General features: G+C 48.2%; 10 protein-coding genes across 10 annotated transcripts; 3 read left to right on the top strand and 7 right to left on the bottom strand.

Annotated features, from left to right (window-relative positions):
• Positions 1-988: 988 nt before the first annotated feature.
• Positions 989-2,089, bottom strand: FOIG_12739 (uncharacterized protein; the record flags this gene model as incomplete). Its single annotated transcript, XM_031213676.1, has 1 exon — positions 989-2,089. The coding sequence occupies one exon, from the start codon at positions 2,087-2,089 to the stop codon at positions 989-991; it is 1,101 nt and encodes a 366-aa protein (XP_031056634.1).
• Positions 2,090-2,736: 647 nt separating this feature from the next.
• On the top strand, positions 2,737-3,809 carry FOIG_12738 (uncharacterized protein). Its single transcript, XM_031213675.1, has one exon. It carries the CDS (start codon positions 2,768-2,770, stop codon positions 3,740-3,742), a length of 975 nt encoding a protein of 324 aa, XP_031056633.1. The 5' UTR covers positions 2,737-2,767; the 3' UTR covers positions 3,743-3,809.
• A 212-nt stretch (positions 3,810-4,021) lies between these two features.
• FOIG_12737 (uncharacterized protein) lies at positions 4,022-5,625 on the bottom strand (the record flags this gene model as incomplete). The annotated part of the gene is made up of 4 exons (XM_031213674.1): positions 4,022-4,192; positions 4,238-4,491; positions 4,541-5,230; positions 5,283-5,625. 4 exons carry the CDS (start codon positions 5,623-5,625, stop codon positions 4,022-4,024), a joined length of 1,458 nt encoding a protein of 485 aa, XP_031056632.1.
• A 733-nt stretch (positions 5,626-6,358) lies between these two features.
• Positions 6,359-8,848, bottom strand: FOIG_12736 (uncharacterized protein). Its single transcript, XM_031213673.1, has 3 exons — positions 8,192-8,848; positions 7,247-8,142; positions 6,359-7,196 (listed from the first exon to the last, which is right to left on the bottom strand). Exons 1-3 carry the CDS (start codon positions 8,794-8,796, stop codon positions 6,412-6,414), a joined length of 2,286 nt encoding a protein of 761 aa, XP_031056631.1. The 5' UTR covers positions 8,797-8,848; the 3' UTR covers positions 6,359-6,411.
• A 430-nt stretch (positions 8,849-9,278) lies between these two features.
• FOIG_12735 (methylisocitrate lyase) lies at positions 9,279-10,428 on the top strand (the record flags this gene model as incomplete). The annotated part of the gene is made up of 3 exons (XM_031213672.1): positions 9,279-9,712; positions 9,769-9,824; positions 9,878-10,428. 3 exons carry the CDS (start codon positions 9,279-9,281, stop codon positions 10,426-10,428), a joined length of 1,041 nt encoding a protein of 346 aa, XP_031056630.1.
• A 607-nt stretch (positions 10,429-11,035) lies between these two features.
• Positions 11,036-14,434, top strand: FOIG_12734 (uncharacterized protein; the record flags this gene model as incomplete). The annotated part of the gene is made up of 4 exons (XM_031213671.1): positions 11,036-13,731; positions 13,781-13,887; positions 13,942-14,055; positions 14,103-14,434. 4 exons carry the CDS (start codon positions 11,036-11,038, stop codon positions 14,432-14,434), a joined length of 3,249 nt encoding a protein of 1,082 aa, XP_031056629.1.
• A 69-nt stretch (positions 14,435-14,503) lies between these two features.
• Positions 14,504-15,301, bottom strand: FOIG_12733 (uncharacterized protein; the record flags this gene model as incomplete). The annotated part of the gene is made up of 1 exon (XM_031213670.1): positions 14,504-15,301. The coding sequence occupies exon 1, from the start codon at positions 15,257-15,259 to the stop codon at positions 14,504-14,506; it is 756 nt and encodes a 251-aa protein (XP_031056628.1). The 5' UTR covers positions 15,260-15,301.
• Positions 15,302-16,208: 907 nt separating this feature from the next.
• Positions 16,209-17,797, bottom strand: FOIG_12732 (uncharacterized protein; the record flags this gene model as incomplete). The annotated part of the gene is made up of 2 exons (XM_031213669.1): positions 16,209-17,554; positions 17,632-17,797. The coding sequence occupies 2 exons, from the start codon at positions 17,795-17,797 to the stop codon at positions 16,209-16,211; spliced, it is 1,512 nt and encodes a 503-aa protein (XP_031056627.1).
• Positions 17,798-19,028: 1,231 nt separating this feature from the next.
• On the bottom strand, positions 19,029-19,923 carry FOIG_12731 (uncharacterized protein; the record flags this gene model as incomplete). Its single annotated transcript, XM_031213668.1, has 3 exons — positions 19,029-19,252; positions 19,381-19,722; positions 19,773-19,923. The coding sequence occupies 3 exons, from the start codon at positions 19,921-19,923 to the stop codon at positions 19,029-19,031; spliced, it is 717 nt and encodes a 238-aa protein (XP_031056626.1).
• A 1,277-nt stretch (positions 19,924-21,200) lies between these two features.
• Positions 21,201-23,339, bottom strand: FOIG_12730 (uncharacterized protein; the record flags this gene model as incomplete). Its single annotated transcript, XM_031213667.1, has 1 exon — positions 21,201-23,339. The coding sequence occupies one exon, from the start codon at positions 23,337-23,339 to the stop codon at positions 21,201-21,203; it is 2,139 nt and encodes a 712-aa protein (XP_031056625.1).
• Between the last annotated feature and the right edge of the window lie 464 nt (positions 23,340-23,803).

Raw genomic sequence — 23,803 nt, 5'->3', positions numbered from 1 at the left:
CTCAACAACAAGCGTTCATCACAGCTCAATTTAGAGCAATGGAGAAAGCTCGTAAGACACCTCAATTCAACACGTAAACTTCTCCGTGTTGGCAAGGCACCGGAATACGTCCAAGCTGCAGTTAATATTATCACGATTGATACAGCTGACCACTTCTTACAACATATTTTGTCTCTTCGCCAGCTTCTGCTTGCCGGTTATATAACTTTGGATAATGTCACAGTTCTTGATAGTCTTGGAGTCTATCCTTGGAAAACTGCGAGGCGAATCCAAGTTGAGGCATCACGGCTGTGGCTTGGTGCCATCATTTGCGGTCTCGTCGCTCAATTGTATTTCTTCTACAACCTAAAGCATCTTCCGGATACTAAGCAAGCCTCTAATAGTGCGAAGATCCTCCATCTGTAAGTACCCTATACATAGCAGTCAGCACAGTTGAGAGGCTATTGTACTAGACTTGTGTATTGACATCATATTCTACCTTAGCAAGCATGCGGCCAACACATTACAACTCTTGGCCGCCTTGTTTGACTTGCCTATTGCATGTTCTGCTGCCAAGATCTTTAATTTCAGTGACGGCGTTATTAGTGTTTGTGGGGCTGCAAGCAGCTTATTTGGGATTGCAAATATTTGAATGCGTTCTGAGGACGCTGAGTTTTCACATTGAGAGAATATATAAGGGTGTGTTAAAGAGGGCCTTAGGAAACATGATTATGTAGGATGTATAATTGTCTTGTATGTTAAAAACAAAGGCTATTATAAATGGAACCCTCGTTGAAGTATTCATCTGTGGTCCAGAAGCTAGTAAACATTTTCGCAACGTCTGGCTTAAAGAACACTTCTATGTACATTGTCCTTACAAACTACAATTCTGGATATCTTGAATAATGGTGTGCTGATTTGAGGGCTATATAAACTATACAATATTGTAATGTCAATGAACGGTAGCTGCAAAGCTTTCTAGATCATTGAATTATGTCGTTCTGGGAGCTTAGAGTTTTGCATAACTCTTAAACCGATCTATACGATAGTCCTTGAGCATTTGATCTTCGATGCCGTAGAGAATCTTCTTGGCTAGGAGCTCGCCAACCAGCGCAGCATTCGTCACGCCAGAGTGCATCACAGCCAGGTCAAGCCCTTCCAAGCCCGTGGAACCGAGAATGGGATAGCCATCCTCCGGGTCAGGTCGTACACCTACAGTATAATGACCAAACTCAAGCTTGTTTCCATCCTTGAATGTCTTTTGTACCTGGTTGAAAAGATCCTCTGCTGTTGCTTGCGGGTCATCGCCGGGCTGTCCGCCAGCGAAGGACGCGCCGAAAACAATGCGCCCATCGAGGGCCTGGCGCATATGCAAGCCTGGCAAGCGGAGCAAGGTATTCAGGTATCGCTTTTTAGTCGGTGCGGTGTTAGCAAGGAGACCCTCGCGACCAGTCAAAGGAAGCTTGATGTTCTCTGTTGCCAACAATGGAACACTTCCAAGACCAGCAGCCAGAATGACGTGGCTGCCACTCACGTGCCCAGAGCCCGTTACTACGCCTGAGACTCGCCCTTTGTCGTTCTTCAGAAATCCAGTAACACTCTCTTTGAGCACCTTAGTGCCGAGAGATTGGGCGTGAGCAATGAGCTTCGCTGCAGCGGCGTATGCTTCGATAGTTCCCTCTTCAGGAACATGAAGGCCCCATTTCACCAAGGAGAATTGGGCCTCATAGACTTGCGACTCAAGTCCAGCAAGGTCAGTTTGTTCCAGACGCGTAATGTTTGTGCCCCAGAGACGCTGACGTTCGTAGAATTCTTCGCGCTCTTCAGGAGTTCTGTCGCAAGCCAAGACACCACCCCACTGGATCGGGAGATCCGGTAGCTCTTTGCCCATTTCAACCCAGCGTGCCATAGAGCGACGTCGGAAATCATAGTAGAATTTTTCCGTTGTACCAGCCGCGTTGAGCCAGCAAAATGACTTGGGGGTCGCGACGCCGCCGACTGTCTCTGCAATAAGAATGACTTCCTTCTTTTCCTTGGCCAAATGCCAGGTAATTGAGGCACCAACAATGCCGCCGCCTATGACGATGACTGGAGCAGATTGAGCGTTCATGATGTCTCGTTAGTTGAGGATGCGAGTTAAACAGAGTTTTTGAAAAGTAGGATATCGTGCTGGTGTATTTTTGAATTTAATAACAGACTGTATATTGTTTCAGGCTGTTCTTTATACTTGCTACAAGTACTTAATACATTATAGTGGCAATATCCTGTTCTGCATTGGTGGCTCTCGGGAACTTAGCTTAGCCCGGAAGAATACGACGGGAGATAAAACTGGAAGATCATGCCAGGGACAGGATCGGAAGAATACGTCGGAAGAAACCAGAACTGGCAAGCTTGCCACTAAACTTCTATAACGCTACTGAGGGGATTTAGCTTAAGCTTGATAAGCCGCATGCCACATCGTATCTCACCGCTGTGTCTAAGCGAGCTGGAATTAGTAAATATAGGCTATTAGCTATAAATCTTGTTGATACTTCTTTGACTACCACTAGGTTTTGTTACGGGCTCGCGTATAGGCCCACTTTGTAGGGTCAAAGCTCCATTAAGCGCAATGACTCAATTAAGTTATAGATGCATTATGAGTCATGTCGAATCATAGCGTTAATTATTATAAGAAATCGGAATATGGGATTATGCGAAACCCATCACCTCACTCTAAGCGACAGCTTTAATCGCTGTTCAATTTCTGCACTCCCACTTCTTTAAATACCCACTCCATCGCTAGTTCGATATGAAAGCATTCCAGTTTCTCGGAGTTGAACAGGGCCTTCAACTACGAGATGTTCCCGTCCCCAAACCCGGCGTAGACCAGGTGTTACTACAAGTCAAAGCCGCAGGTCTCTGCCACTCAGATACCCATGTCCTGCACGGCGGCGGAGCAGCTTGGATGTGCAAGCTACCCGTGATCCTAGGCCACGAGGTTGCTGGTGTTATTGTCGAGCTGGGCACCGCAGAGTCATCTTCGACCACTCCCTTCAAAGTAGGTGACCGCGTAGCCGTCGCCTGCGTAGGACATCCTATTCAAGAGCGCAATTTCCAAGAGGCGCTCGGCGTCGGGTGCGATGGAGGTTATGCCGAATTCGCTGTGGCTCCCGTTAAGAATCTGGTAAAGCTCCCGGAGGATGTCGGTTTCCCCGAAGCTGCCGTGGCCACCGATTCCGTTGCCACAGCCTACCACGCAGTTGTCACAGAGGGCGGTGTGACCCCACATTCAACAGTCGCTATCATTGGCTTAGGAGGCCTCGGTCTAAACGGCCTGGCCATTGCGTCTTTGAAAGGGGCAAAAGTATACGGCGTTGATATCAACGAAACAAAGTTCGACCAAGCTCGAGGTGCTGGGGCCATCGAGTGTGCAACAAGCCTAGACGCCCTCTCAGAAAAGACTTTCGACCTCATCGTCGACTTCGCCGGCACACAGAAAACAGTTGAAGGTGCTATCTCTGCTGTCAGGCCTGGAGGCACGGTTGTACTAGTTGGTTTGGCGAGCCAAACAGTCCAATTTGCAACCACAGACTTAGTGACCAAGAATGTGTCACTCAAAGGTTCAACTAGCGCTAGCATTGCAGAGTTTCGGGAGGTGCTGGCATTGCTAGCTTTGGGGGACTTGAAGCCGCAAATTGAGGAGATTCCTTTTGCAGATGTCGCAAAGGGACTTGAGTTGCTTGGCTCTGGTAAGGTGGCTAATCGACTGTATACTATTCCATGATTTATAGGCCTTAAGGCTATGGAACTACTGTGGAGAGAGCTCTAGTCCTAGAACTTTGCAGCATGGGTTCCGCATTCAGCAGGCCGGCGCCTAACTATACATCTTCTTGAGTGTATGCGATGGGTGCTTGGAGTTGCTTCAGTATTAGTACAGTCAAGATAAATCACTACTGATGAAGAACATAATATGATATATAATAAGCAAAACCAATATCGGATACTAATGTAACTAGCTGGACTACTTAGTTGCCTATACAGGACCACAAAGTATTTGCTAAATTTAATATGCGTAAAATAGTCTCTCCTCGTTGTTCGAAGCCCGAATCTTGCGATTCTCACGGATGAGCATCCATCTTAGAACCCAGGCCAAGACAGCCGATGCAGCGGAAAAGGCGGCACTGCTGGACATGGCAACAGGGTACATAGGCTCATCTGAACTCGGCCAGAGATACTGGATTGTCAGTCGCAGTTAAACATCAAGGATTTATGAACTTACCGGAGTGTAGATAGGTCCAAGCGTGGCAACCGTGTTTGCTAGAGCAAGAGATATAGCCTTCTTCTCTCGGGTCTGACCGCATGTGCTGGCGACCCAACCGAGGATAACACTGTTACAGGCGTAGACACCGCTGGCAAAGACGCACATTGCGAAGTATCGGGCGCCAGTATTGTGAACGGTACAAGCTAAGATGAAGCCGAACACAGCCATGACTTTCGCGAGGGTAATGTGCCAGGTTCTTTCGTTCATCCGGCCTGTTTGATGTTAGATGACGCTCAAGAAGCTTCGTTGCAGGGAGCTTACCAGAGTTTGCGGCCCATGCGATGCAGACGATACCTGACACGATGTATGGGGGACAGGTCAGAGCGAGTGTCGTATTGCGATCAAAGCCAAGTGTTCCAACGATAGTGGGGAAGAAGTTCTTGAAGTTGCTGGCGGCCATGTGGAAGTGTTGCATGAAGACGAGGACCCAAAGACGAGGGTCCTTACAGGCATCAATCAGTCCAGCAAAAGTCGTCGTGTTGGTTCGGATCTGAACAGTATCTGCGGCAATTCGCTCGTGGGCCAATATCCTCTCTTCTTCTGTGAGCCAACGGGTATTGCTGGGCTCATCTGGCAAGATAAAGGCTGAAGCGAGGGAGATAACAAAAGTGATGATGCCCTGGAGAATGAAGAGCCATCTCCATCCGGCTAGACCTGCAACGCCGCTCATCTCAAACACGCCAATTGCGATAAGTCCTGCAAATGCAGTTCCGCAGATGTTGGCTGTGAATAAGATGGAGATACGAGTTGCTATCTCTTTCTTGGTATAGAAGATCGAGAGGACGTATAGAGCGCCTGGGTAGAAAGGGGCTTCGGTGACGCCGAGGAAGAATCGCGTAAGGACGAGGCCCTTGAAGTCATGGCAGATTGCGGTGAGAGTGCTCACAACAGCCCAGAGAGCCATAGCGCCGGACATGTAGAGGGAAGGTCGGATTCTAGTCATGAGCATGTCTGAAAGGTCAGTTAGCGGAAGGAGAGGGGTAGCGAAATGGTGTTTGCTTACTGGAAGGAATTTGGCCGAGGATGTATCCCACAAATAGGATGGAAACACATGTTTGATACTCCGTAGAAGTCAGGTTAAGCTCCTTCTCCAAGCCATCCAGACGCGCAACGGTAATAGCATTGCGGTCGAGGTAATTGAACCAGTACATGATCCACAGAATCGGAAGAATAATCCAATCCAGCTTCTTCACCAGCTTGATTTCAGCTGGATCGATTTTCTTGTGTGTACCGGTTTCATCAACCGCCGAGAAGATGTGAGTGTCATGCTTCTCAAGGTGATCAGAATGTCCCTTTTCTTCAACATCAAGGGCTTCAGACTGGTTCTTGTCTTGGGCATTGGACATGTTGTAAAGAGATAGACAGAAATTATTGAGAAGACTAAACTTGAGATGTGATGACCCTCGTTGGAAATGCGAATGGGCTGCCATTGATATAGATACTTGTCCGACTCCTGAGTTGTGGCGACGAGTTGTCTTGCTTGGATTACCAGTGCCCTGGTTACCCCAGATTACCCCGCGTTAGAAATCGCACTATTCTTTGGTTGGGATTGAAGGAGGATGGCGGCTCTGAAAACAAGGTTCAGCCTTAGCGTTGTAGTGGCTACTTGGCTGTTGAGGGCGTTTTGCTGGTCAATCTGGCTAAGCATCTTGGTAAATTATGTCACTACTACTGTCTGTATTCGCCTTCACGAGAGTCCCAAATGTTCCAATCCGATAACCCCTACCTCCGAAACCTCTCTGATCTTTGAACAGGAAATGCCCAGCTGGAGCCACAGAGCTGTCATATCATAAGCCTTTTCATTAAGTTAGGATCGTTGCAAAAGAATTCACGGATCACAATTTCGGTTAATCTTTTCCATTTGGCCGTCTCGGCCAGCCACGCCTTGCCGCCATCGCACGCCGGATAGAAGCGGATGCCTCCGGACCGTCATGGTAACCGGGGACTAATGATCTGGAACGTCGGCGGACACTCATGAATGACAGGCCTCACGCCATGCGCGACCACCGAATGCCGTCACAAGGCTATTGAAGTACCTAAGCGAACCTTGAGCTCTGGAAAAGCACACGAGATAGTCAAGGCCCACTACTAATTAGAAACAAGCGCAAATGTTAATGAATGTTGTGTCTAGTTTAAGCAAAGCCTGTCTCGCCCTGAACCAGCTCGGGCAAACTCCACAAGAAGTTTAGAGCGTCAATATCCAGCCCAAGAGCAACTTGATCACATCCTTCGCCGAAAGGAGCTATGCTCGAATCAAATGGAAGAGATACCCATGTATCTCCCATGTCAAAGTTCATCATTGTCCCATCTTCTCCAAGCTGTTGAGAATCCAGGCTAGACAAGAATGAGTTTGGACCATCAATGCCAGTCTCTCCTTGAGCCACATTCCTTGGAATTGAAGCCCGCCCGCTGTGATTACTAGAGCCTAGACCTCTGGACTGGGTAAGATGAGCTCGAAATTGTGCGGTATGCTTCTCGATGAGATCTGCATATCTCAACGCAAAGTCCATATCATCCGCAGGGCAGTCTTTAAGTGTCGATGTGCATTGATCTAAAGTGTATAAAGCGTCGTTTACGTCGGTATGCGTGGAGCCAACGCTGAGAGCCTTGAGAAGAAATACAGAGGAGCTAATGACGCTAATCTTGACACGGGCTGGGGCGTAGGGGAGATGCTCCCGAAAACCACTCATAGTTGCGATATGCAACACCTTTTTGGTGTCAGTGATGACATCTTGTAAGAACTTGGCGTCTTTGGGAGTTATAAACGCCGATAATGCTTCGTCAGGGTTTGTGGTGGCGGCTGTGAAGCCAGCTGAGGAGGCCCTTGATACTACAGCTTGTATGGAGATGGCGCCTGTACATGCTTTGAGATGATGGAACTCGACTGACAGGGTATCTCTCAGAGACGAGGCGATGTCTTGTGACTACATTAGCTGATGAACGGGTCTGAAGCTAGAGAGGGAATACCTTGGCTCATGTTGTCAAACCTTTCTTGCCATTTTGAGAGAGACAAAGAAAAGTGTTCAAGGAGATCTACGTAGTGATCTCCGAGTACTTGTGTTTGAAGGTGGGTTGCCGAATGAAAGAACATCGAAGATGCTGTACGTGATAGTTGGGTAAGTTCTAGACTGAGCTCCATATAAGATATCCAGGACTGGTCAATCGGTTCACCTGTTTCTTGCATGGACAGACGAGATGCAATCACAGAAATGCCTTCCGGAAACACAGAAGGGTAGCCAAGTCTAGTGGCAGTCTGGGTCAGATAATTGTAGAGGAGCTTTTGAGCTCGACGGCCACGAAGCACCTCACCACTTGCAGCCTGGTTTGCATCTCCTGGCTGACCTGAGAATATTCCGAGTTCATAAGCCAAGTTGTTGGCCATACCCAAGAGCATCCATGACATTCTGTTCGCCCTCTTTGCTGGTTCAAAGACATCTTCTCGCCAGCGAATAAGAGGAACTTCGTTGTTGATATGCTTGCGATTGACTCGATCATATCCAGGCGTGACAAGTAGACCATCCCAGCCGTCTGTTTCAGGAGGGAGATGTAGAGCACGAGGGTGCCAATCGGATATCAGAATCAGACTCTCTATGGTACCGATCGTTCTTGTTTGGGAGGTAGATGTTTTCTCCTGGCCTAGCACGATGCGTCGAATAAGGACTTCACAGTGACTCCAGAGGCGCTGGTGGACGTAGTGACTTCTGGATGTACCGCCTGCACCCGGCAGTGTGAAGAATCGGGATGAGATCATAAGCAGGGTGCAGCATAGCATGGCTTCCCTGTAAACGAGATGTTCATGAGATGCATGGCTGCGGAATTGGTCAAGGACGACGGGGGATAGTGGAGCAAGCTTTTCGAAGAAGCTATTCTGGTTAGTGCGTGAATCGAGCGTACAGAGAGCAGTGAACTCACAGGTCGATGTAGGTGACAGCTTCTTGGGCCGTAAACCAGCCCTGACGGACGAAGCGACACTTGTCCCACATATCTAGACAAGCATCATCTGGCTCTGAAAGGGCTGTGATGGTGAACCCGACTCCATTAGATCCACCAGATACGACTTTGGGGCCGTCGGACTGAATGTGGCTGGCTGAAGGATGGCCTTGGGATGGTGCTGAACCAGCAATGCTATGTTGTCCTGCAGCGGTTGACAGAAAATCCAGTGCATCATTAGTCCCAGTGACTATTGTCGACTGCACCCGATTGTACAGTGGATGGTTAGTATTATTTGGCGACGAATTAAAGCCAAGATCTTCCGAGGGGGAGGGATTCGCTGCGTGAACGGTTTGAGTGGCGGGCGCGGCGTCCACAACATTCCCACGAGTCCATTTCGGGGCATCGCGGTGCTTGGGGGCCCTGGGCCGGCGATCAAACCGACACTCACGATGTTCCCTGGCACATTTAGCGCAGGGAGGGTTGTCTTTGATGATGCATCTTGATTTGCGTGCTCGGCACGAGACGCATGCGACATAGCTGCGTTTGAACTGTCGGGTACTGCTGGAATGATCCGGGCTCTCCATTGCGGATGGACGGTCTGTGAGAGGGTGAAAGTGATAAGCGGAGAAGATGCAACGAATTGCTGAATTGAGCCGGGGAGGATGATTGTTGATGGTCTGGGATTTGGAAGTGGCTGACGAGGGGATGATCATTTCGGGGCCGGTAGTATCCGTGTCGGTCCGCTTGTATCCGGCCTAGTCCGGTAGCTAAACGGGCCGCCCTAGATCTATCAGCCCGCGACGCAACAATGACTGCTCCCAGGCCTGTGGTCCCGATAGCTGAGGAGGACCTGCCAGACCTAAATACATGTTACAATTACATACAGTAATGGCCAGGACTGCCGAGTCGGCACCGATTATCGGCGATCTGGACAGAAGCCATCGTTGAGGGGAGAGGGGAAATCGTGTATAAAATATGAATGATAGTTTAATCGACTGGGCAAACAGAACAAAAAACATTCAAACATATTCAACTTCACAATTCACAATCCAGTAAAGTCGCCAACATGTCCAAGTCCATCGTCAACACCAAACCCTACCCTTTCCACTTCGAGGCAAGCGAGTATCCCGCCATCAAGCCCAATGGAAAAGGAGTGACGGTTGAATACACCAACTGTCGGGGGTCAAGACCCTCCCTGCAAGCTTCCAAGCTCAGAGCCATGGTGCAAGAGGCGCACGGGGATCCCTCCAAGATTCTCGCCAATGTCTGCAGCTATGATGCCTTGAGTTCTCGTTTATGCGAGGAGGCTGGATTTCCTGTTGTCTTTCTGGCTGGGTACCCTATGGCGTCTGCATTTGGACTGCCTGATACAGGGTATATTGCTTTTGGAGAGGTTGTCAACAAGATCCAAGAGGTAGCCAGGGAGGTAAATGTTCCTATTCTGGTAGATGGCGATACTGGTTATGGAAGTCCGATGAATGTTCGCCGAACGGTTCAAGGGTATGTTGCGATCCGATTGAAGAATGAAATGTGGTGGCAACTGACTCGATGAACAGATTTGCACAGGCTGGAGCTGCTGGGATCATGCTCGAGGACCAATCGTGGCCAAAGCGTACGTCAAGACACCCTCACAACAAGAGCATTGTGCTAACCTCAAGTGAACAGGCTGTGGCCACACTGCTGGAAAAAGTGTGGTGTCCCGAAGCGAAGCCTATGCTCGCTGGCAAGCCGCTGTCGACGCTAGAAACGAAGGCCTGGACATCTGGATCCTCGCCCGCACGGACAGTCTGATTCACGGATACGACGAGGCACTTACCAGGGCACGCAAGGCCATCGAGATTGGTGTTGATGCCGTATTTGTTGAAGCACTCCCTGATCGCGAGTCCATGGAACGTCTTCGTAAGGACCTCGACTTCCCAGTGGTTGCCAACATCATTGAGGGTGGCAAAACACAGAACCTCTCCGCAAAGGACCTCGCCGAACTTGGCTATAGCATTGTCTGCTATCCTTGGACTCTTGTTGCTGCTAAGCTGAAGAGTATAAGGGAGACACTGGAGAATATCAAGGGTTCTATGACGGTTGGGAAGCCTCCTGTTGTTCTATCGTATGACGAGGTTTGTGAGGGTGTTGGATTCAATAAGTACTTTGAGATTGAGGAGAGGTATCAATATGAAGGACGGGCTAATGGAGCCAACGGGCACCAGTGGAAGGATTAGATAGTCGGGTTGGAGCCACGTTAGTCACGGATACAGTAGAGGAAACCGACGCAATTCAAAAGACAGTATCAGTTATTCTAAGTTAAAGAAGCTTCCGTCGTCCCGTATAATTTGTTCTGTGAGTACGTAGAACGATAGAATCAACAGACAGCAAAGTATCTCGAACTACCCTGTTGCTGACCTTATGATAGTGAAGGCGACTTGGCTCAACATTTCACTAACTATCATCGCTTATCGCCTCCATTGAACAGAGGCTACATATTCGCTGAACGTACATCGCCCCGCGTCCCAGCCACTGCAAGGAGCATTTCTGTCGATCACCAATCATAAGGTGGAGCTGTGATGTTGCCGGCCGGGGCCGTTGTGGTGCAACATGGGGAATGGCACTAAGACCGGGTAAGGGCGGACCGCCATGTTACAACCAACTGAGGGGAATGGCAAAGGTCAACATCACTACGAGCTGGACCTGTTTTAGAATCCTGTATCCTCGGTTGAGATTCCGATGTCGGAAGCTTCTTTTACTCATTGAAGTGGCCCTTGGGCTATTTAATTGCGAATCTTGTGATGTTGACTGGTCTGTCCAACCAAGCAACTCTAAACCCTGAACATGCCTCTCATTAAAGATCAATTATCATTCCGAATAGCTCTCCTACCAGGAGACGCACACGGCTCGCAACTTGCATCATGCGCTGAACAAATCTTGCATTTGATCGAACACATTCGGCCAGATGTCGCATTCCAAATATCCCGACACGATTTCGGAGGCGTGGCGTTAGCAGCTGGGCATCTGAGCGCCCTGCCGACCTCCACACTGGAAGCATGCCGCCAATCCGATGCTTCCATCGTGTGTGCCTGCGGTGATTCAAAGTACGGCATTGAGCCGGAAAACGGATTGCTGGCACTTCGACGAGAACTCGGACTCTTCGCCAATATTAGACCTGTCAAGTTTCCGTCTGACTCGCTTATACCACTCAGCTCTTATAAGCCAGAGTCAGTCGAAAGTCTTGATCTCACGTTCTTCCGAGACTTGACGGGTGGTGCTTACTATGGAGAGAAGCAAGAAGCGGGAGAGGATGGTGAATCATACGACACCACTAGCTACTCTCGCTCAACCATTGAGAGATTGGCAAGGCTAGCTGGCACATATGCTATGCATTTCAACCCACCAAAGCGAGTTCACTCGGTCGACAAGGCAAATGTCATGGCTACTTCACGATTATGGAGATCTGTTGTCACGGAAGTCTTCAGTAATGAGTACCCTCAGGTTCAGTTGGACCATGTTCTGGTTGACAACGCAGCTATGATCTTATCATCGGATCCCCGAGAGATGAACGGAATCATCCTGACGGAAAACATGTTTGGTGATATCCTCTCAGATCAAGCTAGTGGCATACTCAAGTCGCCAGATGTTTTGTCATCAGCCGCTGTGTCCACTATATATGGCGAAGGCAAGGCACCTGGTGTCTTTGAGCCATTCAACTTCAAACCAAGAGATGGCGAAGTAAACCCCCTTGGTATCGTCCAATCAGTTGGGTTGATGCTTGAGATATCTCTTGGTTTGAAGGCTGAAGCTACGGCCTTATCAAAAGCTGTTCGACGAACTCTCGATCCCATCGATCAAGTTGGATCTGACACGAGGACGACTGACCTAGGTGGTACAGCTTCACCAAAGGTGTTCATGGATACCCTTTTACATAATTTTGACTACTACCTGGAGGCTTTGAACTCAGCCGACACTGCATCTTTCCCGATATCTATCTCGACACCATTATCACCACAAAGCACCACAAGCGCCCGACCTATGGGAGTCATTGAGAAGATCTTGACGCACGCTGGCATTGGTCTGACCAAGCCATATGTCGAGACAGGAGATATGATCTGCGTCAAGGTCGATTGGACGCTCACATCCGAGCTCCTCTGGGGCGGCATGGAGAAGACTTACAACCAAATGGGACGACCTCGTCCATTCCGTAACGATCGCCTCTGGCTTGCAGTAGACCATACCGTGGACCCACGCACAAACCATCAGCCTCGTCAAAAGGGCCTCATCGCCAAAGCAGAGCGCTTCAGACGAGAGGCCAAGATCATCGACTTTCTTCCCGCCAATACGAGCATTATGCACACTGATTTCACTCGTGAACGTGCTCAGCCTGGTCGCGTTGTTGTTGGAAGTGACTCACACACCTGTTCAGCTGGGAGTATGGGCTCTTTCGCTGTCGGGTTTGGAGCAGCTGATGTCGTCATGCCCATGGTCACTGGTGAGACCTGGTTCCGCGTGCCTGAAGTTTGCAGGATCAATTTCGTTGGAAAACTTCCTTTTGGAGTTGGTGGCAAAGATGTCATTCTACATATCCTGGGTCTCTTTAAACGCAACACTATTGCATTTCAGCGAGCTGTTGAGTATGGCGGCCCCGGTCTCAAGGAGTTATCTATGGATGCTCGTTTCGCCATTGCCAACATGACAACCGAGTTTGGGGGTATGGGTACTTGCTTCGAGGCTGATGGAGAGACTTCAGCTTGGATCTCACGTCGAAAACTCCCCGAGCATCGCGAAGGTGGTCTTTTCTTCCGTGCAGACCCAGACGCTCAATATGTCGATGTCAAGACTATTGATCTCTCAGAAGTCCGCTTGACCATGGCGCTGCATCCGAATCCCGATGATGTTGTTCCAATTCACGAAAAGGCCGGTATGAAGCTTGATGGATGCTTCATCGGTGCCTGCACAACAACCGAAGAGGACCTCATCGTCGGCGCTTTGGTGCTTGAGGCTGGGTTGTACGCAGGTATGCGGCCATCTCGACACGGAAAACGCCGCGTCACGCCAGGAAGCTTAATCATCATTAAGAACCTTGACAAGCATGGTCTGTTGGATATTTATAGACAAGCTGGCTTTGAGGTTGGCGCACCTGGCTGCTCCTACTGTGTTGGGATCAATGATGTTGATGTCGCTGGCGAAGGAGAGGTTTGGCTGTCCTCTCAAAACCGCAACTTCAGAAACAGAATGGGGAAAGGAAGTTTCGGCAACATTACTTGCGCGGCTGCTGTAGCTGCCTCAAGCTTTGACATGGTTGTCACGGATCCCAAGTTCCTGCTTGATCAGTTGGATAGTGCAAAGCTTGAGAGGCTTGTCAGTGGAGGGAGATCCAGTGGGCCCCAACCAGTATTAAGGATTAGCGAACCAAGACCCGAGATGTCATCGAACTCTGTACCCGTACTCCTCAGCAGCAGCGAGTCTGATGTTGGAGCTACTACTCCGAGGATCATTCGATCAAAGGTGCAGCGATTTGGAGAAAATGTTGATACGTAAGTTGAACGAGATCCCAATTCGAACGACCTTGACTGACAACGACAGTGATGCAATCATCCCTGCTGAGTTCATGCCAGGAGTTGACAATGCTGATCTGGGAAGCCACTGCTTCCAGTACTTCCGCCCAGAGTTCAGGGACAAGGTCACGAACGGTTCAACAATAATGTAAGTCTCTTATTACGCATCAGTCCGGCGGACACTGACAGGACACCGTGTTGCCGAACATGGGTTTGGCAGTGGATCTTCACGCGAAGACGCAGTAAGAGCCCTACAGGGAGCAGGTGTAGAGGCAGTAATAGCGAAAGGTTTCGCGTTCATCTGTATGTTCTGCCTTGCAAGAAAAAGGAACAATGGTTAACATATCCAGATGAGAGAAATCAACTGAATATGGGATTATTCAGCATAAAGATCCAAGACCCCAGGTTTTACGAGCTTGCGCAGGAAGACTCAGTCATCACCATCAACAAGGATAACAAGACAATCCATATTGAAGGCTCAGATATAACCTTTCACTATATGCAGTCTGAAGTTGAGGAAGCTCTGGTCGAGTCTGGCGGTGTTCTTCCGTTATATAGCAAGCTTGGGAAAGGAGTATTTCGTCATCTAACGGCACCTAAAATCAAGGGAGGCAGTAGGGCTGGCCATGGCAATGGTACTGATTCTTTCAGTAGCAGAGGGAGCGCAGACATATCTTGGTAGTTGTCGGATGCAGTATCTGGTGTTGTCATGGACACTTTGAGTGTATTTCTTGCATACCTTAACTTGACTTTACTGCCATGACGTCCATCCCATGTGCTGAGCCTGGCTAGTGGCAGTTGTGGTTGGATCCCACCAATCCCAAGCCCTATGGTCGAAAAACCACAGCCAAACCCCTTGATCCTCATACCGTAAAACCTTAGACTTCCTTTTAGCCGACATCCGTGTGATTTTGAACGGGGGCTGCGGTCCCCTCATTTCCAGTTCACCAAGATCATAGTCATCCGCCGTCAATGCTGGATCGAACTCAACGACGTCAACGGATTGCTCTTCGCCTTCGTGTTTCCATACAGGATCCTTGTACACGTATAGAACGCCATGGTAGCCAAGATATGCGCCCTTTTGTGATGAAATAAAGCCAGGGAGCTTGCCATGGGGCTCTTGTTCAGCTGCGTATTGGACATCCTTTTCCTTATCCTCCCAATGTTCATAAGCCTTTTCAGCCTCTCGAACCTGCTCAAATACATCGCCGCGAGCCTTGAGTTCGTCCCGGTAATGCTGGGCGCAGTCGGCATCACTGGGCCCAGGGAGATGGAACATTTCGAATCGAATGGGATCACCATCCCCGTTCCGAATATCTGTTAAGAATTGCCTCATTTCCAGATCATCTACAGAAAATTCTGGATGGACGAAATAGAGAGATAGGCTTGGCAGTGGTATTAGGATGTTTCTTGGCGGGTTGCTCCAGATCATCTTTGCTGGCCGACCTGCGTGATCCGCGAAGTTGACAACATAGTGCTTGAGTGCAGAAGACTTGAGTCTGACCATTGCAAGTAAACTGTGGGTGTGTTAAAATGTTTATAGATTTGCTTGAGTTGAGTTGGTGAAGATTACATAGAGGATTCTGGCAATTTTAACTGGGCACAGTCACATGACGAGCCTGCAGCAAACAGAATAGAAAGGCAGCCATATTATAAGCTGCTAGATGCGCTGCAAGGATGAAAGAAATAGCTCCAAGTGCCATCCGATGGTTTACGTATCCAGTAAAACAACCGAAAGTCTGCCAGCCCGAGACGCAGAAGCTAGAAAGTCAGTAATTAATCCGGCAAAAATGCTAGTAAGTAATATCCCCTTATCCCTATTACGCTTTTTAACACCTTATCAAACTCGCAGCTGAGGATATTGAGGAAGTCCAACTCGTTCACATGTTCGTGAATTGGTTTATCCCAAGACCCCTTACCAGGTGGATACAAGAACCCATGATACCGAAGTCATGCTAGCGCTGGAGGGTCCGAATGGCATTGAAGATTTTAAACCAATTGGTTCAAAACAGATAGTTTCTGGGATGAAATAGCTCTAGGCTTACCTGGCAACAGTAACCTTAGGAGGCTCACACTTCTATTTAATGGCGTGAGTGGTAGAAAAGGGCTTTCCTTCCAAGGGGCCAAAGTTACATCAGCGGATCAGGGCAATAATCGAGCAACCCGTGTTATGCAGCGTGATGTAAGTACTAGGAGTATGCATTGTCTATTACAGAGGCTGATATTTTATATACAGACTGTTGTAGCTTTTACTAAATAAGACGCGGTGAGATTTGCCCAAGATTCACCGAGACCTCTTAATACATGGAAACCGTTCTGCAACGGTTTCATGAATATTCCATGGGGGCAGGATACCAAGTACAGCGATGGTGAGTTCCGTCACCCCGATCGCACTGCTGTCTAGCCCTGATACTTTACTTTAGCCCAGTATTAATTTAATACTAAGCTTAGTTTACTTATATATTCTCAGCATGAATTGCATCATGTTTCTCCTTGTCATGCGCATTGCGGATTCGTTCAGCCAATGCGACAGCATCTCTTGGCAAATTCCTCTCAATCTTGACTGGGTCCCAGATGCTCTTGGACTGGATAAAAATATCATCAATCTCCTCCAAAGTACGACCCTTGGTTTCCGGATAGAAGAGCAAGATAACGATGAGAGTAAAGAGGGTGATACAGGCATATACGATGTAGTATCTGTATCCAATGTTCTTCAAGGCATGAGGGGAAACTTCAGCAACAAGAAAGTTGAATAGCCAGTTGGCGCAGGCACTAATGGCGGTAATCTGTGCACGGATGCTTAGAGGTGATATTTCGGCAGCATACATGAAGGGGAGAAGGAAGAGGCCGACGGGGAAGAAGAACATAGCCACAAAGTAAAAGAAGATAGCAGCTTCACTCGCAGACTTGTTAGTTAGGTCAGACATGAGACCTGCTAGCGAAGTCTGCGCAACACACATGCCCAAAGCACCAGCCATGAGTAACTTGCGGCGGCCAAACCTGTCAATAAGCACAAGAGCAAAGCCAGCAGCGATGAATTGCCAGACTTGCAAGCATGCAGAGAAGATGCGAGAATCTGTAGGCGAGTAGTTGAGCTGCTGCTGGAAGATGGTTGTGGAATAAAAGGTGACAATATTTATGCCAGACATCTGAGCGAGGATGGCGAGGCCAACAGCGAGAACAACGCGATGAAACTGGCGCTCGGGTCCCATGGTGAAGATAGATACCTTCTGGTTCTGCTCCTCGATATAGGCGTCGCGGATGAGGGAAAGCTCCTCGCTGATGACCACGGAGTCATCGGGGAGGTCCTCGAGGGCAGCCATGACCAGAATCGCTTCCTCGAAGCGATCTTGTTTAATGAGCCAGCGAGGAGACTCGGGTAGAAACATGACGAATGAGGTGATGATAATGGCGAATATGCCTTGGAAGGCGATAGGGAAGCGAAAGTTGACTTGGTCGTTTTTGACGAAATAGAGGCCAAACTCCATCCACGATGCAACTACAATTCCGCCAATGGCGAAGAAACCTTGCAGAAGAACACGGCGACCACGTTCCTTGGCACTGGAGCACTCAGACACCCACATGGGGATCGTAGCAGTCAATGCACCCACCCCGAGACCTGTGATGACTCTGGAAGCAATGAGCTGTCCAAGGGAGAATGAACTGCTCTGTATCGCGACACCAACAATCACGATGCAGCCTGCAATGAATATTGTACGACGGCGACCAAGAATATCGCCAAGAAAGGCACAAGACAGGGCTCCGATCGCGCAGCCAACTTCATAAATAGCCACGGCAGTACCTGAAAGAAAATAAGAAGGCCGGTCAGCAGCCATAGGAGTAAAGGGGAGGCCTGACTGATAGTCGAAGCGTGCTAACCTTCGATATTTGAGTTCTTGATCTGAGGAAACTGGTGCTTAAAGGTATCCAGGGTCAACAGACCGTTCATAACGGCTTGATCATAGCCTTGGAGAGCAAAGGCCGTCGCTGCGACTATACTCAGTAAGGTGCTGAGAGGCTTTCCCCGAAGACCGAAGTAAGACATAGTCGTACAGTTGAAGATAGTCTAGGGAGACAATTTGCTTAGAGATAAGAAAGGAAACTAGACAGGAATAAGCGACAAGAGTCAATTTATGGGCGGTGCTTATAAGCAAGGTGAAGAAGCAAGATATCTGTGATCTGTTTCCTGCTTATCAAGCTCTCAGAGCAGCCTACACCGATGCAAGAATAGAGCGCAGGGCTACATTGGTATATAACAGCATTACCCCAGGTCCGCGGAGACCCCATAATGAAAAGGCAAAACCCGGAGAACTGAATCTGACTCTGTACCCCGCAGTTGGCATTAATTGGGGATACTATGTACCCCATATGCCGTTATTGCCGCTTTGGTGAGTGCCGCGTGGTCCCGGCTAATACGGCAACAACCCAGATGTACAAAAAGTCTGTTACCATAGGGAGGATATATACTTATCCAAGTCAAAACTCAAACCAACTTTATACCCCAGATGATTCTCGATTCATGCCATTCCATTGGGGAGAGTGCTTACCTTTAACTCGCATCATTACGCGCACTATGCGGGGCTATCTTCTCCAATCGAGGTGGTGGCCAACTGTGCTGGGCAAATAATATGCTATGATGGTATATAATGCCCACGGATTTAGTCATTAAGGGCACTTGTCGAGCCGTATAGCCGTTTAAAGTATTGTACATCTTGATTCCCCCAGGACCACAGTTACATGCTAAGGTTGCGTTGACTAATTCCTTTACGTTGAAGTACAACAATTCATCCACTTGGGCAACTTTTCCTAGCCCCCGGAATTTTCATCTTATATCTTTTAACACCGATCATTTTTCAAAGCTCCCGCGTTCTCACTCTGCATTGCATATATGACGGGGAGGAGTATAATATAATAATGGAAGTGCCGAATTAGTCATTGGCAATCGAAGAGAGTCTATAAGGTTAAATAAATATACAGACGCTCTTTTTCCTACTATATGTACTTAGCTTATATTAGGCTTCGTAGAACTAGTATACCGGATTAAAATTATATATCCTGTCAGATTTTATAATACCGAGTGGGAAAAGGGTGGTTGACTTTGCCTACGGCGAAGATGGCGCTTCTGGTAATAAGGGATGGCCTGTATCAGCGCTTCCTGAGAGCAAAGCAAAACTCTGCATTGAGCCTAAGTATCACCAACTTACCATCCTTGCAATCTTGACAGGAAGGTCGCTAAGTATTTTAATTTCATATTCAAATATAATATAATAAGAACCCTAGCCTTCTAGCTCGTAAACCTGTTCTGTCTCGGAAGGACTTACGTTAAACATATTACTGCCATTCTTAAGATCAGTAAGCCATGGACTCAATGTCAAGTTACCAAGAGCATCTAAGTCATGCTCATCAATGCTACCCTTGTTATGCATCGCTCTAGTATAGGGGACCCTCCTGCCACTCGAATCACGGCGAAGTTCACTATTCACAGTGGTTCGTGGTGGCCCTAGGAAGATATGTTAGCCCAAATTATCCCAAGTCGCTTTGGGCAGACTACGCCATCGAATTTGATGTTGTCACGTTCGTTTCCCACATGGCGGCGGCTTTATCGGTCGAATGGAAGCAGACACGTACCTGGCTGTCTATGCTCGTCCATCAGTTCTCGTGGGAATCCACTGATGGGAAAAGATCGGTCAATTGAACCAGATGATGAGTTATCTTCAAGACACAAAGACATGTGAATGGGTGAGAACTCCTTGTTTTCACGAAACTCGATCACATCTAGTTCCAAGTTTCCTCTGACGCACATGGCATTGATGGTATCTTCTGAAAGCGGTACTGTGATCTCCTCGCTGGGATATCCCTGTTCCTGAATGGTGAAATAGGGCTCGAAACTTCCCCTGACCTGAGCCTGAAGAAACTTTCCGAGGGCTTTTAGGTTATCAGAACGGTCAACGAACCTACAAAGGATACGGCCTGAGGTAATACGTAAGTAATAAAAGTCTTGAATTTTGAGAGCAACTCACCTTGACACCTGAATCCATTTCCAACATGTTTGATTCGACTAGGATCCGTTTCGAAGAAAAAAGTGCTGGCGATGAGGCGATGTGCTGTTTCTTTGACTAGTTCTCTGTTTTGCTTCAGATACCTGGAGGTTTTTCGCTCAACCTCTTCCATCATTGACACATCATCAAGCCTGGGCACACTCTCCCCAAGATCAGGGTTGATTCTTATGTAGCGTTGCTATCCATCGGGGAGGGAACGGCCATGGAGTTGAGAGTTTTCAGTGAAAAATGACTCCCAGATACGATTGCAGTTGAGAATATCACCAAGTCTCCCACTGCCTGTCTGGTATAACTGCGTAGTCAGAGATTGCTTGCCCGCCTTTTGTTTATGGTGAGTGGGGTGAGAGACGCTCTGCCGGGTCCCCTGTAGAGTCATGCTTATGAAAACTGGTTTCAACAAAAACAAGGAGTTTTGGGAGGCGCCCACTTACATCGCCTTATATTAACCTTTTCTCGTGGTGGGCAGCCCAAACTGGGCAGTTGTGGTACAAAGCGCCATCAAGATACATCCCTTTGGTCTCGGCTTTCTCGTAGGGCTTGAAATAGGGCGGTGCCGCAGCTGTTGCTCTTGCTCTTGAATGCTGTTAGTAAAGGTTGATGATGCATATATGTGCCAGAAAACCTCTTACGCTCCCAAACTTTCATTTCTCTGTCTGGCTGCGGCGCTCTTTGAAACCGACATGGTGTGCCTTTGCATTGTTAGTAACACTGAAGAATCTGAATACGACTTCATCCCACATACTAAACATAGGATTCTCAGACCTGTTGTAGTTCGAGATGACAACAGCGTGCTGGTCTACAGAGATAGAGCAGCGAGGCCAATGTAAGTGAGGCCGATGGCTTCAGATAAGGTAAATCGTGCTAAAATAAGCACCAAAAGCCGGTTCGGGCCATTGATTTCTCGACATATATCGTCTTAGCTGCAGTGGATACTGGAAGTTCCTTAAGACTCGGGATATTCCGACTCAGCTAATCTAATTCATCTAAATTCACTAGCCACGACTTCCCAATGCTGCGCCTCAGATAAAGAGAAAATACTGAGTTTTGAGAAATGTCTGCTTATTGATCTTAGATATTTGGTATGTAATGAATTCTCACCAGGTATGGCATCTTCAGGGGTGATGAGGTTTCTGCTTGCGCTCTGTGCATTGCCAGCAACTTCAGTTTATCCTCCTCTCTTATCGGCGGAAATACCTCGGTCAACATCTTCTTCAAGCTTATTATAAAACATTCGTGACCTCTCCATTTCTATAGCTAAGTCAATGGCCGCACCAATAAATTATGATATTATAAATAGTGAGATTATTAGCATCATAGTAGCACCAGCAATCTGAAAATAGTTTCATAAGTCGACCATTGTTAGAATGTTAAACCAGTAAGGATTTAAGTCTAAAGTAGGTAGACTCTATCGCCAGACCTTACTAATCCTACCAATTTAACCTGCTGGCCAACATTCTGCAAACCTTTACTTATCTCTGTATCTGTCATTGTACTTGCTTTGGCTAGCCAGTCATCCGTAGGCTGTCCTGATATGCGTGCAACTGCCGCCCAAGAACCCCCAATAAGACCATCCTTTGCACGCTGTGAAAACCATAATGTTGCAAATATCATAAGTGCTAGATGCAGAGACAACAATGCCAAGACAACCATCAAAAACTTAATCGAAACTGGCCGTGTTACTACCTGCTCAGCTTTCAAGTCTGCTGGCGCCGGTATGTCGAACTGAAAGATATAGTCGTAATACGCCATGCTGTAGAGACTTGTGACGAGTGCTTGAATCGCCCATGCGGCGCTACCTGTAGCCTTTATTGTTTCTTTGAACACCTCACCATGTAGACGGTTCAGTCTAATGCCATTTGCATCGCCGCTGTCGTCGGAGCCAAAAAGGTTGATCAAGTAACCACCGCCACCAGGTAGTCCATCAAAGGCGCCGAATAGAATATAGTACGGATCGGCAGGCGGCGCTGGACTGCTCTCCCAGTATGTACCTCGGTCGATGACGGATGGCGGCGTAAGCCATGATTCCTTTTTTGCAAGTTTGAAGATACCACGATCGTCATAAGAAAGGTGATCTTTGGTCCCTCCCAGTTGTGCCAGGATGGCCTCAGTGTCGTAGGTACTAGTTGAGTTTAACCAGCGCGCCATCGGCTCAGCGCCGCCTTTTGTCCGTGTGGCCGTGATGTTCATATCTTGGACCACCGGGTCGAATGAACAAAGTGTCATAACGAACGACAACCCCTTCACATCCGATTCCAGCGTAGTCCATTCACTCTTGTCTTGAACGACAGTTTCAATTCTCAGATTCCTTCCAGCGTTATTAACCTCGTTCCAGTCGGTATGTGCACCTGTGGTATTGATGATAAGATACATACCCCCGGGGGACGACGCAGTGTAAGGTTCCGGAGGAATAGGTTCCATGTCTGAAATAATCCCTGTGTCGCGGTCGTCGTTTTCATCCATGAAATAAACATTGCAGAAACTGATCCGCAATGAACTGTCGGGATCACCTTGGTCGAGAGAGTAGGAACAATTGAAGTGAGAAGGTTGAACATCCCCATCCATGCCTAATGTAGTGTTCATTCGGGGAACCTTGAGTTTGGTCCAGACAGAACCTGCAATCCAACGATAGATCCCGTAGGACTGTACTGTGACATTTGCGAAGGTCGGTCGCATGCAAGCTACTCTTGTATCCATCACAGTCGCCATGCCGTTATAGCTAACTAAAGCCTCGCGACTAGATCGAGGGTCGATTGGCAAGAATGCTCTCATCGACAGTCCCGTGTCCGTGATGCCGTCACGTGGAGAAGCTGGCTCGGTATATTCGGCAAAAGCCGGATAACTAAGTGGTCTTGCAGCAATGTATCCCCCAGAAGCAGCAAGAGAGCCCCCAAACGAGGAGTTAATACCATATGATATTTTGAGAGATTGGCTGTCGATAATTATCCCAGAGCCAACATCCGAGAGCAGTGCAGTCGACGTGAACTGTAGCAAGGTTGTTATGCATGTCATCAGCAACACAACCAGCCAGAAAAGCCAGCTACGACTACCCAACGAGTGAGGCAGGCGGAAGATGAGTTCATGCGGCCCTCGGTTGGAGCATACAGCCAGAGACACAGCAGCAGCCTGTGTTAAGGGCGTCTGCGACATCTGAAGCAGCAGCGCAGCGATCATAGATGTCATTACCACTGCTTGGGCGGTTACTGACCATCGCAGTATGAGGGACGTGATGGTAATAGATCGCGATACCCAATTCGTGATGACGATGTGACGCCAGACACTATTGTCCTCGTTCCCGAACCATAAAAAGCAGAGGAAGGCTACACATATAAGAATAATTAAGAGGCCGCCTGCCATGGCAAAGATGGCATTCTTGTCGAAACGGCTTACATGTCGCATTCTTGTCGTATCATATGCTGGCGGAAACATGAGGTTGTGAACATTATCGCTGTTGGGAGGCCCTTCTTGGTTCAGTGGCATCGTTGGCGTTGGATGAACCGTCTCTTGGAAACCCGGGGCCTTGGTCGGCATGTTGTTGAATTGGTATTGTTATTTAGCGACATAAAGGCGCCTTTCGACAAGGCATCTCCGTACTATATAACCAATCCATCGAGCCTTGGATAAGAACTTGCGTTCGAGACCAACTGTGGCTTGCAGGGTCAGTCCCAGTTTTTCTCGAACTATTTAACGCCTTTAACGCCTAATGTGAAATTTGTGAAAGCGAGGTTATCTAGAGCTCTGTAATACCACGGAGGTTCCAATCGATTCCACTACATGGAATTGTACCTGGTGACTGGGCGCGTGACCTATGTAAAGTCACAGGGTCAAGCCGCAAATGAAAGATGCCCTTAGAGATACAGAAGCCAAGGTTGTGGCTAGCTGACTGGAATGCAGTATTAGTTCAGCTCCTTACGCCACCGCCACTAATCTAGTTAATTAGTTATATAAATTAGAGGTATTAGATTAGTTTAATTAATCTAAACTAGGTTAACCTT

The sequence above is a fragment of the Fusarium odoratissimum genome (genome assembly GCF_000260195.1).
Source record: "Fusarium odoratissimum NRRL 54006 unplaced genomic scaffold supercont1.28, whole genome shotgun sequence".
Taxonomy (NCBI): Eukaryota; Fungi; Ascomycota; class Sordariomycetes; order Hypocreales; family Nectriaceae; genus Fusarium; species Fusarium odoratissimum.
Note: the sequence above shows the minus strand (reverse complement) of the source record. Positions and strands in the feature narration are given on the sequence as shown.